Source organism: Lipotes vexillifer, unplaced genomic scaffold, assembly GCF_000442215.2.
Source record: "Lipotes vexillifer unplaced genomic scaffold, Lipotes_vexillifer_v1.1 scaffold995, whole genome shotgun sequence".
Classification (NCBI taxonomy): domain Eukaryota; kingdom Metazoa; phylum Chordata; class Mammalia; order Artiodactyla; family Lipotidae; genus Lipotes; species Lipotes vexillifer.
In genome coordinates this window covers 53977-73903 of record NW_006785389.1, presented here as the reverse complement: position 1 = coordinate 73903, position 19927 = coordinate 53977, and the positions used below count along the sequence as shown (strand labels likewise).

General features: G+C 42.9%; 1 protein-coding gene across 1 annotated transcript in view; it reads right to left on the bottom strand.

Annotated features, from left to right (window-relative positions):
• Positions 1-19927, bottom strand: part of NLRP5 (NLR family pyrin domain containing 5) — a 31844-nt gene that overhangs the window by 9496 nt on the left and 2421 nt on the right. The window contains exons 2-7 of the mRNA XM_007457453.1: positions 19028-19105; positions 14021-15602; positions 12814-12981; positions 9498-9662; positions 5269-5439; positions 2611-2781 (exon numbers count right to left, since the gene is read on the bottom strand). Of these exons, the coding sequence (XP_007457515.1) occupies positions 2611-2781; positions 5269-5439; positions 9498-9662; positions 12814-12981; positions 14021-15602; positions 19028-19105 (2335 nt within the window). The remainder of the gene's footprint in view (positions 1-2610; positions 2782-5268; positions 5440-9497; positions 9663-12813; positions 12982-14020; positions 15603-19027; positions 19106-19927) is intronic.

Sequence of the window (19927 nt, the reverse complement as noted above, 5' to 3'; positions counted from 1 at the left end):
GGAAAGAGGACGGTCATACACGTTCCTCAGTGTGACCCCACATGAGCAACTTCCCTCAGCCTGTGGGTGTCAGGGATGGGATGACCGTGGAACACCTGGCACAGTGCACATGCTGGATGCTAGACAAGATCCATCTTTTTTAAATTTTCCTCCATACTCAATGCATTCGCTTCCTATGGCTGCTGTAACAAATGGCCACAAACTTAGTGTTTTAAAAACACACCTATGTTATCTTATGGTTTTGGAGGTCAGGGTCTCACTGGGCTGGAAATCAAGGTGTCAGCAGGGCTGTGTTCCTTCTGGGGAGAATCTGTTTCCTTTCCTTTTCCAGCTTTTAGAAGCTGCCCCCATGCCTTAGATCTTGGTCTCCAGCCAGCAACTGTATCACTCTGTTATCACCCCTCCACCTGTGATTCTCCTACCTCCTTCTTTCCTCTGAAGGACATGTGTGATTACATGGGGGCCACCCAGATAATCTAGGAGAATCTCCCCATCTCAAGATTCTTTTTAAAAAATTTTTCTTTTGCTATTTTATTCTATTCTATTTTATTTTTACTTTGGCTGCACCGCACGTCTTAAGGGATCTTAGTTCCCTGACCGGGGATCGAACCTGTGCCACCTGCAGTGGAAGCACGGAGTCCTGACCACTGGACCGCCAGGGAAGTCCCTCAGGATTCTTAACTTAATCACACTGCAAAGTCCTTTTTACCATGTAAGGTAACGTATTCATAGGTTCCGGGGATTAGGACACGGACATCTTGGCGAGGGGGTGGTGCTCACTAGTCTAGCTACACTGCTATCTCCCCAAACTTACTGGGGAACCTCAGAACTCGTCATAAGGTAGACATATGAATCAAAGTTATATTCTTCAACAGAATTTCTGGCTACAGGTATACCATTAATGCATGAATACTTCCCCCTCATGTGACGTTGTTGGTGGACTAATTGGTCAAAGAGGTGAAATGGCAGAGCTGGTTGTCGGCACTGAGCACGGCTAACAGTCTCACATTCTTACTGTCAAACCAAAGATTTCGGATAGAAGAGTCTGGCAACACGAGGGGGCAGTATTTAAAACAGTGACAGGGACACCTACACCTACTGTAAAATAGCTAGAGTACACAGCACCCCCAGATGTGTGTGCGTGTCACACACACTTTGTGGCTAATGATCCTGCATCACCAGTACCCTCTCCTAAAAATCTCATCTCTCTTTTTGTTTTGGCCACACATCACGTGGGATCTTAGTTCCTCGACCGGGGATCAAACCAGTGCACCCTGCATTGGAAGTGCAGAGTCTTAACCACTGGACCGCCAGGAAAGTACTGAAAAATCTCAGCTCTTATCCAACACTCCCCTGGCAGAATCTAACCTATGTAAACATAGGGACCACATCTACCTCTCATCTGTCCCTAGCAACCAAGAGTGTTTGTCCAACGTGGGTGCTTAATAAATGGTCAAGCCTCATTATTCATGGACTTTGCATTCCTGAATCCGCCTCCTTGCTAACATTGGTGTCCCCAAAAACCGATATTTTCAAATCAATAATGTGCAGAGCAGAGAAAAATTTGAGTTGTCGGTTGCACATGCTCCTAGCTGAGGTTGGAATTTTTCAGCTGTCACACCATAAACAGGCATCCTTTTCACGGTCCAGTTAACACCACGATTTTTTGCATTTTCGTGTTTTTTGTTGTTGGTGGTGGTGACTTCATTGTTTAAAATGGCCCCCAAGGGTAGTGCTAAGGTGCTGCGTAGTGTCCTAAGGGTAAGAAGGCTGGGATGTGCTTTATGGAGAAAACATATGTATCACATAAGCTTCCTTCAGGGATGAGATCTAGTGCTGTTGGCTGTGAGTTCAATGTTAATGAATCAATAATATGCATTAAATAAAGTGTCTTTAAAAAGAAACACACAAAACAAGGTTATGTATTGATTGGTTGAAGAAAATGTGACACAAGTGAACTTATCTATGAAACAGAGACAGACACACAGACATAGAGAGCAGACTTGTGCTTGCCAAGGGGGAGGGAGGCTGGGGGAGGGATGGATTGGGAGTTTGGGATTAGCAGATGTAAGCTATTATCTATAGGATGGATAAACAAAAAGGTCCTACTGTATAGCACAGGGAACTATATTCAATATCCTGTGATAAACCATAATGAAAAAGAATATATATATATGTATAACTGAATCACTTTGCTATACAGCAGATATTAACACAACAATATAAATTAACTATACTTGAATAAAATAAATTTTAAAAAATGTGACCAGAGGCTCCCAGGAACCTAACCCTGTATTCCCGCAGGAGCAATGGTTCAGTATTCGCTAATTCAGCATTTGCTAATTCAGTATTCACGGCAACTTTACAGAACACAACTGCCACAAGTAATGAGAATCGGCTGTATTTGGATAAATGAGGACTCCCCACTGTAAGAAAACACAGAGGCGGAGGTGGAATTTTCCACGGAAGGATGAAATATAGAAGCTATCAGGAGGGGCAGGATGTGGCACTTATCAGGTCGCTTCGTCCTGACAATTTCCACGTTCCCCACTGCTTTCTGCTCTTTGTAATAAAGCTACAAATCCTCACAGGGCAGCGAGTTGGACTCACATCAGCCTCTGTAGACCACAGTTGGGAAGTTTCACGGCTCGACACAGCAGATTCATGCCTTCACTCCCCAGGCTGTTTCCTGACAGGTACAGGTGTGTCAAGCTCTGGTTCTTGGTGAGAGCCGAGGCCAGATCCTGGCAGTCAGTGGCTGTGAGGCCGCAGTTCCCCAGTCTGCAAGGAGAGAGTCCCAGAAAGGCAATGATATCTATTCTTAGATTTCCATCTCTCCCTCCCTTGCAAGGAAGGGAGAGAAAGGTCACCCCCATAGCTGACACGCCCTGGCAGATATCTGGTGATGTCACATCATGTCTGCGTTTAACTTGCAAACTCAACTCCAGTGATTCAGTCCCCAAACTGCACTCTGAAAGAATGAAATAATGCCATTTGCAGCAACCTAGAGATGGTCATACTGAGTGAAGTAAGACAGAGAGAGACAAATATCATATGATATTGCTTATATGTGGAATCTTAAAAGAAAAGATACAAATGAATTTACAAAACAGAAATATGACTCACAGACATAGGAAACAAACTTATGGTTACCAAAGGGGAAACGTGGCGGGGAGGGATAAATTAGGAGTTTGGGATTAACAGATACGGACCACTATATATAAAATAGATAACAAATAAGGACCTACTGTACAGCACAGGGAACTCTACTCAATGTCTTGTAATAATCTACAAGGGAAAAGAATCTGAAAAAGAATATATATATATATATATACATACATATATATACCTACACATATACATTTTTTATCTGAATCACTTTGTTGTACACCCAAAACTAACACAACATTGTAAGTCAACTATACCTCAAATCAAAACAGAACAAAACAAAACAAAAATACTACTCTAAATATCGTGGGTGACTAAATCTTCCATCAACCACCATGGTCAGCACCTGGGCAATGCAAATCTGCTCTCTATCTGTCTGTTTTACTGTGGTGTGAGGTTTTGCAGAGATGGGTGACTTCCCTATTTGGAAGGACTTCCATTTAATACACCATGACCCATAGATATAAACTAGATAGTCCACCACTTTCGCAAAGCTTAAGAAGCAATAGAACTTGAAAATGAGAGTTTAATAGTACTGCTCTCATGGGATTGTGACAAAATTAGATGAATTGACACATCTGATGTGCTTAGAGCAGTGCAATGCACATAGCAAGCACTTCCGCTGTATTATTGGTGGTGGTTTCTTTCAGTGGAGGAAGAAACGCTTGCTGGGTTGGACTTGAAAGGGATCAGGACAGGCCCACCTCAAAAATATGCTACTTTGACTTAAACAGTATTTTGAGCTGGAGGCAATTAAGAAAAATCAGACACAGGAGGAGCTCTCTGCCTTCCACCTATCTGCCGGAAAGCAGGGCACACATTTCCCCCACTTCCTGTACCAGGGAAAGAACAACCTTTATCACAGAGATAGAGGTGGCACTGAGGCAAGTCTTCCTATAACCCTTATTATCTATTAGTTTCCCCCATTTACTTCCTAGTCACCTTCCCATAATTTATCAGCCCATAGAAGCCCCAAACCCCTTTCCTTTGTCTAGTCACTTCTCCACAATTCATTACCTTTTGTTAAAATGGTATATAAGCTACTGAGTCTAACTGCTTCTTGGGGTTTTTCACTTCCTTTCTGTGAAGGCCCCATGCGCATTAAAAAAAAATTAACATCAATAAAATTTGTATGCCTTTTCTCCCGCAAATCTGTCCATTGTCTGTTTAATTTGCAGGCCCCAGATACTGATCATAAGAGTGCAGAATAAAGTTTTTCTCCCCGACCCCTCCACAGGTTGATGGCTAGAAGGTTATGTTGGCTCCCACTGTGATTTTTTTCCCTCCTTCTGGGCTTGAAAGGGTAATTAGTGCCACTTGGTTTTCCACTTTTGCTCTGATTCAGAACCAAACTCCCACTGAAGGAGGATGCTCCTGCCACCGCATGCTTTGGGAATGGTGGGGAGAAACAACCTTGTCCAAATTGTGGGATGTCAAGGAGGAAATTCCCAGGTAACAGATCAGTTCCCTAGGTATCAAACGGGAGCTCAGATTTTAGTTGTGCCTTTTATTCCCTGTATGACCTGAGACAAGAGACTTCCCTTCTTCTGGATTCTGTTTTCCTTATCAGCGAGTGGGAGGAAAAAATTCCCAGCTGGTAGGTTGCTTGTGAAAATGATGTTAATGGGAGAGAACACTTAGCACAGAGCCTGGTGCTTAAGGATGCCATAGATGGCAGCTTAACCACAATCCTACGTCTCTTTGGGATTTTGGCATTGGAGAAAGTTTCAAGTATACAGTACAGTATTGTTAACTATAATCTGAATGCTGTATGTTAGATCCCCAGAACTCTTATAACTGGTAGTTTATACCCTTTGGCACATATCTCCCCATTTCCCCAACTCCCAGCCTCTGGCAACCTCCATTCTACTCTGTTTCTTCAAGTTCAGCTTCTGCTCTGGTCTTTTATATCAGTTTGGAGTCAGTAGCAAAGACATAGATGTTAGTTTTTGGGTCTTTCTCCAACTCCACATTGGGCTCTCCCATGAGGTCCCATCTCCCATTCTAACCCTCGGCTTACTCAGCCAATTCCCCTCCCTTTTCCCCCAGACTTGGATGATCTCAAGAGAAGATAACTCTGGTGAACAGAGTTCAACTCACATAAGCTTCTGCAGGGTGCACTGTGTGACCTTCAAGGCATCACAGAGAGACTTTATGCTCTGGTCCGTCACCTTATTTCCTGCCAGGCTCAGGGATTTCAGGCTGATGGACGTAACAAGCATTTGGGCGATCACCTGACAACAGGTGTGGGTTAATTCACAGTGATCCAACCTGCAGAGACAGGCAACGGGAGACACATCCTCACCTCTTCCCAGAAGCAAGCCATTTCCCCTCCTTCCCCGCACGGCAGCCACTCTGTCCATTTGGCTGGTTCCTGGATGCTGTTTGCTCTGGCCTGAGGGTCTGAGCATTTGCTGTTTCTGTTTGCAGCACCCCTTCTCATCCCAGCCCCAGGTCTTTTTGTGGTTCAATTTTCCATTCATTCTCCAGAGCGTCATTTATTCTGAGTAAGTGGGTCTCACTACCTTCCTTAACTATGCCTGCCCTGCCTTACCCAACCCCATCCTCTTGCTTCAGTATTATTTTATTCATAGCAATTATCAAAAGCTGACATCACATATATTTATCTGACATATAACATTGTGTAAGTATCAGGTGTCACTTGATATATTTATACATTGCAATATGTATACATTGATTTGATACATTTATGTATTGCAATATTATTGATTGCCAATGTAGCGGTAGCTACAACCTGTATCACATCACGCGTTATCATTTCTTTTTTTGTTTGTTTTTGGTGGGAATAACTAAGATCTAGTCTCCTAGCAATTTTGATGTTTATAATACAATACTGGGGCGTCTAGAAACATTATAATGTGCATTAGCTCTCCAGGACCTATTTATCTATTGGCAAGTTGGTACCCTTAAATAGTATATCCTCTAGGCCTGATATGTCATGTAATCTGCCTTTTTGCAAGTAGCTTTACCATCTGAAACATGGAGATAACCGCTACCAATCACAGTGGTGCTTGTGAGGATTAAAAGAGTAAATACCGCAGCCAGGCATTGCTCTAATTGTGCAAACCTGTTCTTGCTTTTACCTGGATGCAGAGTTGGACTACATTTCACAGCCTGCCTTGCAGTGAGTATGATCACACAATTGAGTTCCTGCTAAGAGAATATGAGGGGAAGTGATCTGAACCACTTCTGGGTCAGGCCCATAAGACCTCCAGGTTTCCCCAAGCTCCCTCTGCTTCTATAAGCAGACTGCCTGTGCCCAGCAGGGTCTTGGAAGCTGTGTGTTAACAGTTGGACCTGGGCTTCCCTGGTGGCACAGTGGTTAGGAATCCGCCTGCCAATGCAGGGGACACAGGTTTGAGCCCTGGTCCACGAAGATCCCACGTGCCGCAGAGCAACTAAGCCCGTGCACCACAACTACTGAGCCTGCTCTCTAGAGCCCGCAAGCTACAACTACTGAGCCCACATGCCACAAATACTGAAGCCCGTGCACCACAACTACTGAGCCTGTGCTCTAGAGCCTGTGAGCCACAACTACTGAAGCCCATGCACCTAGAGCCTGTGCTCCACAACAAGAGAAGCCACTGCAATGAGAAGCCCATGCACCGCAACTAGAGAAAAGCCCTCATGCAGCAATGAAGATCCAACGCGGCCAAAAATAAATAAATAAATAAATTTATGAAAAAAGAAAACAAACAAATGCTGGAGAGGGTGTGGAGAAAAGGGAACCCTCCTAAGACAAAAACAAAAACCAGTAGGACCTGTTAGCCTGGACTGTTTATATAGACATCTCAATCCCCTTTGGACTGTTTATATAGGCAATAAATGCCCTACTATTATTCCTGAGCCATCATACATTTTTGCGTCTATCTGTCACAGAACCTAACTAATACACTAGCACATAGAAAACAATCTCAATTATTTGCTCTGTTGGGTTTTAGATGGAAGTTTTAGAGTTCTCCAAACATACATGCTTTGGGTGTATGTGTGCATGTATAGCTTCTCGGTTCACTTATTTTTATCTCCCCATGCTAGCCTATGAGAACAGGAACCTTGTCCCATTCATCAGGACATTGCCAGAACCCATGAGATAGTGTTATAAACATAACAGGAGCCTGTATTTGTTCAATGCAAGAAAATGAATCTCCCATTGAGCTTGCAATCAAAATCCTTCACAATGTGGCCTGATCTGTCTTTCAAAGACAGATCTGTCTCTCCCATTTAGAGATTAGCCAATCACCTCATCCCTTCTCTCCATTCAATACATCTTTGGGGCATCGTTTGGACCAGGTGCTGGGAATAAAGTAGTTCTAGGTTCTGGGAATAAGCAGTGAAGGAAACAGAACACTCCTGTCCTCATGAGTTACCAGAAGGTAAACTCATTAGGATTCCCAGAAATGGGCAGTCATTTCCCACCATATGATTTTACACTTTCTCTTTCCTTGGCCCCAAAGAGCCTCTCTCTCTCTCCTCTTTTCTGACAGTGTGTGTCTTATTTATTCTTTGAATCCAAGCTCTAGTTACCCTATTAGTGAAGCATGAAGAGAGACAGAGACAGAGAGACAGAGACAGAAAGAGACACAGAGACAGAAAGAGACACAGAGACAGAGATGACAGAGAGAGATTCATCTCCTCATTCCCAGAGATGCTTGTAAAACCCACATGGCATTTAGCAGACACATCCACATTTCCATCCTGTAAGGACTTCTACTCTCTGACTGACTTCCTTGGGTTACGTTTTTAAATGTGCAGCTTGCAAGTTAACATAAGGTGCAAAGCAAGCTACTCTTCCACACTTGTGGTGTGTCAGTCAATGAAGCTGAAAAGACCTCACGCTCATCTGTCTCAAAATACGCCAAAAGCACCAAGGAGTAGTGGTCTTTAGCTCCAGCTAATCTAATTGGCAAGACACATGCCCAGGAATTACAAAACTGTGGTAATAACTCCAAACTGGAAATGACCAAAATGCCCCTGAATTGGTGAATGGCTACACTAACTGTGCACATCTGTATCACCGAATGGTACTCAGTAATAAAAAGGAACACACTGTTGATACATGGAACAGCTTGGACGGATCTCAAGGGCATTTACAAATTGATAAAAGCCCATCTCAGGCAATGACATACTGTATGATTCCATTCATATAGTGCTGTTGAATGAAAAATTATAGAGATGGCAAACCTGTGTGTGTATACACACACACACACTCACACACACACACACTCACACACAAGGGGATACTACTCAGCCACAGAAAGGATGAAATCTTGCCATTTGTGACAACATAATACCCTCAAGTTCAATTTGTGTTAAGTGAAATAAGACAGAGAAAGACAAATACCATATGATTGCACTCATAATGTGGAATCTAAAAAACTGATAAAGAAAACCCCCAAATAAATGAACAAACCAAATCAAAACAAACATGTCGATACAGAGAACAGAGTAGTGGTTACAGGGTGATGAGGGAGGTCTACTGCATAGTGACGGAGAGAAAACAAATTTTTGGTGGTGAGCATACTGAAGTGTAGATGGAGGTAGAAATATAATGTTGGGGGCTTCCCTGGTGGCGCAGTGGTTAGTAATCTGCCTGCCAACGCAGGAGACAAGAGTTCGAGCCCTGGTCCGGGAAGATCCCACATGTCGCGGAGCAGCTAAGCCCGTGTGCCACAACTACTGAGCCTTCGCTCTAGAGCCCGAGAGCCACAACTACTGAGCCCGTGCGTCACAACTACTGAGCCTTTGCTCTAGAGCCCGAGAGCCACAACTACTGAGCCCGTGTGCCACAACTACTGAAGCTCGCATGCCTAGAGCCCGTGCTCCGCAACAAGAGAAGCCACCACAAGAAGCCTGTGCACCGCAACAAAGAGTAGCCCCCGCTCACCGCAACTAGAGAAAGCCTATGCGCAGCAAAGAGGACCCAACACAGCCCAAAATTAATGAATTAATTAATTAATCAAAAAGAAATATAATGTTATATAAGTTTCATATATACAAGTCAATGTACCACAATAAAAAATGTTTTAACAGCCTAAATAAAATTGGTTTTTGCCAGAAAAAAAAATTGAAAGTTACTTTTTTCTTGTGAAATATACATAACACAAAATTTACCATCTTAACTTTTCAGTGTACAGTTCAGTGGCATTAATTATATACACACAGTTGTGCAGCCATTGCCACCAACTTCATCCAGACTCCTGATTCTCTATAATATTTTAGCAGCTTTCTGTGAATGATTATTTCAAAATAAAAAGTAAAAACAATAAAGCCCTGAAATCCGCAAAGCAAAAACCATACCCAGGACTTACCTCAGAGACTCCAGCAAACAGTTTGGGTGCCTTACTGCTTCACATGCCATCATGACATCTCTATCCTTCAGATGAGTGCTTTCCAAGTCCAGGTATTTAATATTTCGGTTGATAAGAGTTAGCCAGAGGTGACGGAGACCAGGGGTAATCTGGGCACCTGTAAATCTACAGAAGAGAAAAGAAAACACTAGTTAGACATTTGGGTGACATTTGGTTGTATCCTAATGTTTCCTTCTTGCTCTTTCTTGCATTTCAACTCTGATCTCTCATTATTTGCATTTACAATTGCCCCTCAAATAACATGGACTTAAACTGCACGAGTCCACTTGTACATGGATTCTTTTTCAATAAATATATAAAAATATATATGTAGAACATTGTGTGCAAAACTTGAAGTGGATAGCTTATCATTACACAGGAATAAGATGAGTGATATTCAGTATAAAATTAATGTGTTTGTTTTCTCACTGTTTTATAACTTTGCTTTCAAAGATTTGCATAACTGTACAGTCTGCCTTTCTCTCTCATAATTGTAGACACTATCAGCTGATCGTCACAGGTGTTTTTTTTAAATGTAACTATGTTTCCAATACTGTATTATGAGTATGACTGTAATATGGATGCCATAAAAATTTTATAATGGGCTTCCCTGGTGGCGCAGTGGTTGAGAGTCCACCTGCTGATGCAGGGGACGCGGGTTCGTGCCCCGGTCCGGGAAGATCCCACATATCGCGGAGCGGCTGGGCCCGTGAGCCATGGCCGCTGAGCCTGCGCGTCCGGAGCCTGTGCTCCACAACAGGAGAAGCCACAACAGTGAGAGGCCCACGTACCGCAAAAAAAAAAAAAAAATTTATAATGATTCATTCATTAGTGTACAGGCTAGGCTACCATAAAGCAATCTTATTGCTGCTTCCTCATTATCTATGCATGAATCATTACACCTGTAAATAAATATGAATTTCTTTCACATTATATTTTCATTTTTGATGTCCACTGTTACATGTATGTATATACACATATGTATGTTATACATATAACATCTAAAGTATTTTGTATCATATAATTTTCTTTTTTATCTTAAAGCAGCAAATACTTGAGTACCTATGATGCATCAGGCACTGGGAAGAGTGTATCAAACAAATGCTAATGCTCTGTGCCCTGTGGAGCTTAACCTATCAGGGAAGACATTCAAAAGAGGCAAAAGAGTTATGCATAAGAAAGCTAAAAATAGAGCTACTATAAGATTCAGCAATCCCACTCCTGGGCATATATCCAGAGAAAGCCATAATTCAAAAAGATACATGTATCCCGATGTTCACTGCAGCACTACTTACAATAGCCAGGACATGGGAGCAACCTAAGTGTCCATCAACAGAGGAATGGATAAAGAAGATGTGGTACATATACACAATGGAATATTACTCAGCCATATAAAGAACAGACTAATGCCATTTTCAGCAATATGGATGGACCTAGAGATTATCATACTAAGTGAAGTAAGTCAGACAGAGAAAGATAAATATATGATATCACTATGTGGAATCTAAAAAAAAAATGGTACAAATGAACCTATCTACAGAACAGAAATACAATCACAGATGTAGAAAACAAACATGATTACCAAGGGGGAGAGGGTGGGGGAGGGCTAAATTGGGAGATTGGGATTGACATATACACACTACTATATATAAAATAGATAACTAATAAGGACCTACTGTATAGCACAGAGAACTCTACTCAATACTCTGTAATGGCCTATATGGGAATAGAATCTAAAAAAGAATGGATGTAGGTATATGTATAGCTAATGCACTTTGCTATGCAGCAGAAACTAACACAACATTGTAAATCAACTATACTCCAAAAAATTTATAAAAAAGGACTGAAATATGTTATAGTTCATTAAGAATAGAGCTACAGATACCTAGCCAAGTTCAAGGTGAAGAAAAAAGTCAAATGTCAGACTGTGCAATGTGATATCATTTGGATTAAAAACTTCATATGCCACTATATATTTATAACTGCATGGAAAATTTATGAGAATATGTGAGAGTAATTAGGCAAACAGGAGGCTGAAGAGGCATCAAGGCACTTACTGAAAATCCTTTGTACTTCCTGAATCTCTTTACCATTATCATGTATTAGGGTTGAATGACAAATAGTGATGACATGGATTTTTTTTTCTAGAGTTACTGTTTTTTTTATTTAACATCTTTATTGGAGTATAATTGCTTTATAATGGTGTGTTAGTTTCTGCTGTATAACAAAGTGAATCAGCTATACATATACATATATCCCCATATCCCTCCCTCTTGCATCTCCCTCCCACCCTCCCTATGCCACCCCTCTAGGTGGTCACAAAGCACCCGAGCTGACCTCCCTGTGCTATGCGGCTGCTTCCCACTAGCTATCTATTTTACATTTGGTAGTGTCTATATGGATGACATGGATTAAAGCAAGTGACAGGGTGTAACAAGAGCTTAACATAGGGGCAGCTAGTGGGGAGGGATTCCCAAGGGAAAAACAGTTAAGATGACAGCTGACAGAGCAATCAAGTTTGGTGTAGGACTTAAGGTGAACAAGGCATTATTCCTTATTCTGGGATCACCAAGCTCCTTGGCTCAGCCCAGTTTAAGGAAACTAATTAGGGAAGACATAGAAGTGGCCAGGAGAGGAAAATGTTTGCAGCCAAGAGCTTGACTTGGTCTAGTCTTCAGTGTCACGTGTGCTTCACTTGGTCCTGGAGGGAAAAATAGAAATAGAACCTTTGTTGAAGTGGAACAAGCCCTTCATTTCCTGCTCTAGGTGTCTGGTAAGTACGCTGGCATCTCCAACAGACCCAGGAACTTATTGGGTTGGCCCAAAAAGTTCATTTGGGTTTTTCCAAAAGATGTTATGGAAAAACCCGAACGAACTTTTGGGCCAACCCAATATATTGGATATTTAAATATTTGTTACCTTATTAGCCTAAAAGCGTTAAGGACTGATTTAAAGGCTCTCACAGATCATGCACTTTGATCTTGCTATTGCCTCATGCTCTACCATTTATTGAAATGAGCCTCCCTCACTTTTCCTCCACTAACAAACTCCTATTTATCCTTCAAAACCCCGAGTAGATGAACCCACCTTAGTAATCCCTTCACAAGGTCTTTAGTCATTCCCCATCCTGTGCTTTTGGGAACTTGGTTCCTGTACCTTTCATGGCACTTATTCCCTCCAAATACATTTTATAGATTGGTCTTCCTCAGTAGGTGGGAGAGGAGAGCCATGACACAGCCAGGTAAAGGGGCATGTAACAAGGGCTGGGAAGCCTTACATCAGATTCTGTATTTTACAGGTTGGCTGCCTCAGCTTGATGCAGAGGGTCTTCATGGCCTCTTCACTCAAGATGCTGCCGCTCAGGTCGAGCTGTCGTAGGTTTGGGTGGGTGCTGAGCACGGAGCAGAGGTGTTCCCAGTGCTCATCATGGGTCTTGATCTGCAGGCTATGTTGGAGAAGGAAATAAGCATTTGCTTCCACAGGATGGATTTTGACATGAACAACTGCCCCCAAAATGCCCTGGGAGAGAAACCAGTGTATTAGGGCGGGACAGGGATGGTTTTGATGACTCTGAGGCCAGTGTAGCAGATCTCACCTCATGCTCTGGGGAAGTGCTCTCATAACCACCTGCCTCCTGAATATTTCAACACCCACGGGGTACACCTCCAGCTCTCGAGTAAGATTTGTGCTTAAATTCTAGCTCCCCCTTGAATGTCAGGGAGTGCAGCCACTACTGAAAACAGTATGGAGTTTCCCTCCCAGATTAAAAATAGAACTACCACATGATCCAGCAATCCCACTTCTGGGGGTATATCAGAGAATTGAAATCAGGATCCCAAAGAGATATTTGTACTCTATTATTCACAATAGCCAAGACATGGAAACAACCTAAGTGTCCGTCAGTGGATAAGTGGATAAAGAAAATGTGGTATACACACAGAATGGAATATCATTCAGCCTTAAAAGAGAAGGAAGTCCTGCCATTTGCAACAACTGGGATGAAGCTAGAGGATATTATGCTAAGGGAAAAAAGCAGTAACAGAGAGACATGCATGATCTCACTTACTTGGAGATTCTAAAAGAGTCGAATTCATAAAAGCAGAATGTAGAGTGGTGGTTGCCTGGGGCTGGGGGTGGGGGAAATGGGGAGATGTTGGCCAAAGGGTACAAAGTTTCAGTTCTGCAGGGTAAATACATTCTGGAGAGCTAATGTACAACGATGTGCCTAGGGATAGTAGGTAGTCTTAAGTGTTTTCACCACACACACACTCACACACACACACACACACACACACACACACACAAAGAAAATGATAACTATAAGAGGTAATGGGTATGCTAATTCGCTTGATGGTGATGATTATTTCAGGTATATCAAAACACCAAGGCATACATCTTAAATATATGCAATTTTCATTTGTCAATTATAGCCCCCCTCCCAAAGATGGAAAGAAAAAAAAGAATTGCAGAGGTAAGGTACTCACCCTTGGGGAATGCTGGGCCATGCCTCAGCAAATTCATGCTTTGGGACCTCTCTGACATCCAAGCGAATTTTCCGTAAATACTGGCAATGCCGGAAACAGAAGGAAGACACTATTAAGTCCATTGGCCGGTTCAGTGGAAGCCACACTTCTTGGAAGCTGTTCAATGCCGAGCGAACAAACTCGTCATCCTGTGTCTCAAAAAGACAGTAGAAGGCGTCAAGGAAGTCTAGCGGGGCAGTGGTGTTGGTGTGTTGACCCAACAAAGAGATCCAGTGCAGAAGCCTCTGCTTTGCCACCAGGGGGACAGGACATCCCAGGAGGGTTCCCAGCGCCCCCATCACCTCTTTGCTCATGAAGCCAAACAAGAACCTCTTCACCTGGACCAAGTGGACATTGAAGTCGATCTGCTTGAGTTCCATCAAACTCTTTACACCCTCAGTGAACAGAGGGTAGGGGTCCCCCTCTCCTTCCAATCCTTCCAGGACGTAGTACAAGGCAGCGAAGAACTCCTGGAGGCTGAGGTGTAAGAACATGTAACGCTCTTCACAGCGGCTGCCTCGAAGAAGGATGCTGGTGTGAAACAGAGCGGAGAGCTCAGGTCCCTCCAGCCCGTGAATGCCCAGGTCATCGCTGTAAAACACGAACTTCGTATTCCACACGCCTTCCGCAGCCATCTGGCACAAGCCCTTCAAGGTGACTCTTTCTTCCTGACGCAGACAGCTCCTGACTGCGTCTTTTGGAGCGAGCTGATGGAACACGAATGAGGCATACAAGCCTGTGAGAGTCTGGCAAGTGACGGAAAGGCTCTTTCCTGATGCCTCCTGCAGCTTGAGGGCCTCACAGACCAGGGAGCACACGACAGACACCTGGCACTTGTCAAACACCTCATGGTTGCCCACCACTGAACGCAAGGTTTGCATCTTTTGATGTTCAAGAAGCAACTGCATCCTTTTTTCCACTGAGAGTCCCCCAACCAACAGGTAATGGGGAGACAGGAGCACGGACTGGAGCTTTTCTATGCCTGAGTCTCGGACGGTGATGATCAGGGAGGACTCGGGAAGCAAGACTTTCTTCAGAAGACTGTGCATCAAGACGGACACGGGTTGCTTCTCCGCCCAGTCTCCAGAGAGATTTGAGTCATCGTCTTTGAAGGCGAGGCCCAGGTCCTCAAATCCGTCAACCACAAACAAGAGCCTTTCTGGTTGGGACAGGATCTCCCCCACCTGGACCTGGGTGTCTGGCCACTGCCCGGAGATTAACTCTGCAAAGCTGCACTCCCTCGTCCACTGTACCTCTCTGGCGTGGAGGAAAAAGACATAGGAGAACATGCCCTGGTAGAGCTCACCTTGTGCCCAGAACAGCAGGATTCTTCTGGCCAGAGCCGATTTCCCAATTCCCGCCTTTCCGTGTAGAACCACGGTGAGAGGCCGGAAGCCCCCCTGGTCCGGATTAAAAGCCCCCAACAACACGTGCACATCTGGACAGTCAGAGGCAAATTTTTCAAAGCTGTGGTGTGCATCCAGCTTCGTGGAGAATTTCCTCATCACGTGACTCTTATAGTCTTGTTGGTCATCTCTGTGGCCTGAGTCGGACAGGAGAGAAGAATGAGATAGAGAGTTTGAAGAAAGTCTGGATTTTAGTAAAAAAACTGGCAGAAAAGCAAAACAAAAACCGCAGACCTAGTGGATCCTAAGTCACACAGCCTACAGCCGTGGGTCTTTTGTTTCTTCCTAGCAACGTACATATAACAAGCTCTGTCCCTCGTACGAAGATCACTTCCTCAAAGCTTACGGATGTTCTGCAAAATGGCTCTGTGTCCCTTTAACTTGATTTCTCTTTCCAGGACTTCATACCTGATAGGTTACACTTTTGTTTGCTTATTGTCTGTCTCCAGCAATGGATTCTGTGCAGGGACTTTGCTACTTGCTACTGTATCTTCAGTATTTGTAACAGTGCCTGGTGCCCTGTGGACACACAACTAGGCATTCACTGAATAATCTACACTGAACATGCCTATGTGGTCTCTGAAAGACAGAGAAGCTTGGGGGAGCTGAGGATGTGTGCGTGGCCCTGCGTTCCAGACCTCGGGATGGGCGTGCACATTCAGTTCCAGCCCAGGAGTCCCGGGCTACTGTGGAGAAACAGCTCCATGTGACAGGGGATACTGCTCTTTACGAGGAGGTAAGCACAGCCTTTGAAGTTGGACCGGTACTGCCTGGAACTCGAAGCTCTATAGTGTCTGTGATTTGGAACAAGTTGCCTCATTTTCTGGACCTCCATTTCCTCACCTATAAGATGAGATGGACATCCTCTTCAAGGGCTGCGACAAATATTTAAGGAACAAAAAGTGCATTCGATATTTATCGGCACAGGGCTTGGCAAAGATGGGCAGTGGCCACTATTATCATTACAAAGTGTAATTCTTCCAACCTTACCCTCTTTATTTTATTCACGACATTTGTCATAAATGGCAATTCTTTTATGTGTTTAATTATCTAGCTCCCAGCTTCCAAGGTGAGCTCCATGAGAAAAATACCTTGTCATTTTCTCCATACCTGTAGCCTCTCTAACCGTCTCTGACATCCAATAGGTATGCACTAACATAAAAAGTTAGATGATCGTACTAAGTGGGACAGAGAAAGACAAGTATCACAGATATCACTTGTAGGTGGAATCGAAGAATGGATACAAATGAACTTCCTTACAAAACAGAAGGAGACTCACAGACCTAGAAAAGAAACTTATGGTTACCAAAATGGGACATGCGGCGGGGGGAGGGAGAAAAATATACACACCACTATATATAAAATAGGTAACTGATAAGGACCTACTGTATAGCACAGGGAACACAATACTCTGTAATAACCTATATGGGAAAAGAATCTGAAAAAGAAGAGATACATATGTTACTGAATCACTTTGCTCTACACCTGAAACGAAACACAACACTGTAAATCAACCATACACCAATATAAAATAAAAATTTTTTAAAAATTAAAAATTCCTATCCGGTCCCTTACATTTGCTGGTACTACCATTATCTTTAAAAAAAAAAAAAAAGAGAGAGAGCAAGGCTCTCTCTATACAAGCACATGAGACAGTTACTGGCCCTACATAAAATCTCTACACAAAAGTTCTAAATCTTAAACTTCATTGTTCTGCATCAGGAAGGTCATGAACAGATCTGTATTAAACCCACAAGCAGTAGACCCTCTGAGATCTGAACAAGGTCCTTTTGCTGAGGTCACACTGATGTATTATCTCCCGTCAAAAGGACAGACTGTGCTCCTGGGTTGTAGGTTTTTGTAGAGGTAGAGGAACCCCAGAAAGATAGGCTGCAGTTGAATTCAACCCTTCTTTGCCTCTTCCTCAGCCGCCTTTTCTTTTTCTTCTTTTTTTTAAATTGAAGTGCAGTTAATTTACAACGTTGTGTTATTTTCAACTATGTAGCAATGTGATTCAGTTTATATACATTTATATAACTATCTGTATATATCTATATTTATCTATATATATTTATGAGTATATAAAAACACATATTCTTTTCCAGATTATTTTCCATTATGGTTTATTATAAGATATTGAATATAGTTCCCTGTGCTATACAGTAGGTACCTGTTGTTTACCTATTTTATATATTGTTGTATATATATACAATGGAATATTACTCAGCCATAAAAAATGAAATAATGCCATTTGCAGCAACATGGATGGACCTAGAGTTTATCATATTAAGTGAGGTAAGTCAAAGACAAATATCACATGATATCACTTACATGTGGAATCTAAAAAGATGATACAAATGAACTTATTTACAAAACGAATAGACTCACAGACATAGACAACAAACTTAGGGTTACCAAAGGGGATCCTAGGGGTCGGGGGGAGACACCTTTTCTTCCTCCATGGATTTAATGATCATGTCTGTACTTAAGAGTTCCAAATATTGCTCTCTAGTGCTGATTTCTTCCCTAAAAATCCAGGATCATATGTCTAACTCACTACCTTAAAGGGACCTCAAATTCAATGCACCAAAAACCCATTTCAGCTTTTACCTCTAACCAAAAACGTACTCCTTCTGGTAAGTTTCCTGCAAATGATAATTAGAAAGAAGCTTCTATTTCTGAACTTACTTTGGAACAGATATTTGGCTCATTCCCTTATACAGAAATCTAATTTTAGCCCCACATCATCACTCTATGGTAGTTTTTCATCAATAAAATGGGGATATTAATACCTCCCTTATGAGATGGGTGTAGGATCCCACGACATAATCACAAAATGTGAGAACAGCGCCCGGCCCATGGCAAGAATTCTAGAAATGTCGTCATTGTTGGTATTTGTTACTACCCATTCCAACTGAAAATGGACAATACTGGCAGCTATTAGGTTTTCAAATATTTGTCCAAGGAATGATTAAAGTAACCCACACCTGCCAACGTAAGTTATGTTGTACAGATGGAATAAAAGCCCAGCTTGAAGTGACTTCAGAGTTTGAAATTTACTTCATTGACTTTCGGGACTTCCCTGGTGGTCCAGTGGCTGAGACTCCACGCTCCCAAATGCAGGGGGCCCAGGTTCAATCCCTGGTCGGGGAACTAAGATCCCACATGCCATGCCACAACTAAGAGTTCACATGCTGCAACTAAGATCCTGAATGTGGCAACGAAGATCCCGTGTGCCACAACTAAGACCCTGTGCAGCCAAATCAGTCAATCAATCAATCAATCAATCAATCAATCAATATTTTTGAAAACAAATCATTGACTTTCAACATCACCATCCACCAGGTTGTCTAAACAGAAAGGTGGGAGCAATTTCTGAATCTCTGTTTTTCTGAAACCCTCAACACCAAATTCTACTAGATATATCTACCCCATATCTTACTGAGATATTACTATCTTAGATCTCAATAAATATTTTTCTGTGATAATTTCCTTATACATAAATGTTAATAGCAGCATCATTCATACACATCCATTTTCCACCCCCCTCTCCCCCACTAACTTGGTGTTTCTTCCATGCTTGGACCTTGGTCCGTCTTTGTTGGTGTAGAATGTTCTGGTATTTCAGCCAGTAAGTATTCTGCAATAGAGAGTAGATGAGATAATGTCTCAATAAAGTCATGGCAATTCCCCAAATCAGGGATGAGCACATCCTCTGCCCAAATTACTGAGGGCAACAAAGACTAGTCTCAGAATCCCACGGTTTATTCCATGACTAGTCTGAAATGAGGAAAATGGAGACAGACCCTCAAATACCACCAGCACAGTGACGCAGCAGAGATTTATAGTAAAGAGTGTCTGATTTTGAGCACGTAAGTGTACATTTCAGTCCCATTTTTGCTGTATGATCCTGGGTAGGTCATGTAATAAGACAGTATATTATGGTTATTAAGAGTTAATTGTCAAGGGCTTCCCTGGTGGCTCAGTGGTTAAGAATCCACCTGCCAATGCAGGGACACAGGTTCGAGCCCTGGTCCAGGAAAATCCCACATGCCGCGGAGCAACTAAGCCCATGTGCCACAACTACTGAGCCTGCGCTCTAGAGCCTGCGAGCCACAACTACTGAGCCCACGTGCCACAACCACTGAAGCCCACGTGCCTAGAGCCCGTGCTCTGCAACAAGAGAAGCCACTGTGATGAGAAGACCGCACACCACAACGAAGAGCAGTCCCCACTCACTGAAACTAGAGACAGCCCGCGTGCAGCAACGAAAACCCAAGGCAGCCAAAATAAATAAATTAATAAATTTAAAAGAGTTAATCGCCAAGAGTCATCTTAAACACCCCTCTTGAACATCAGAATAGTTAGTTAACTACTGAGATGCCTGTGAGTTCTCCAAATAGAGGTACCTTCAACTCGTAAGCTCTAACATTGACCAATCCTCCCTCCCCCTCCCCCTCCC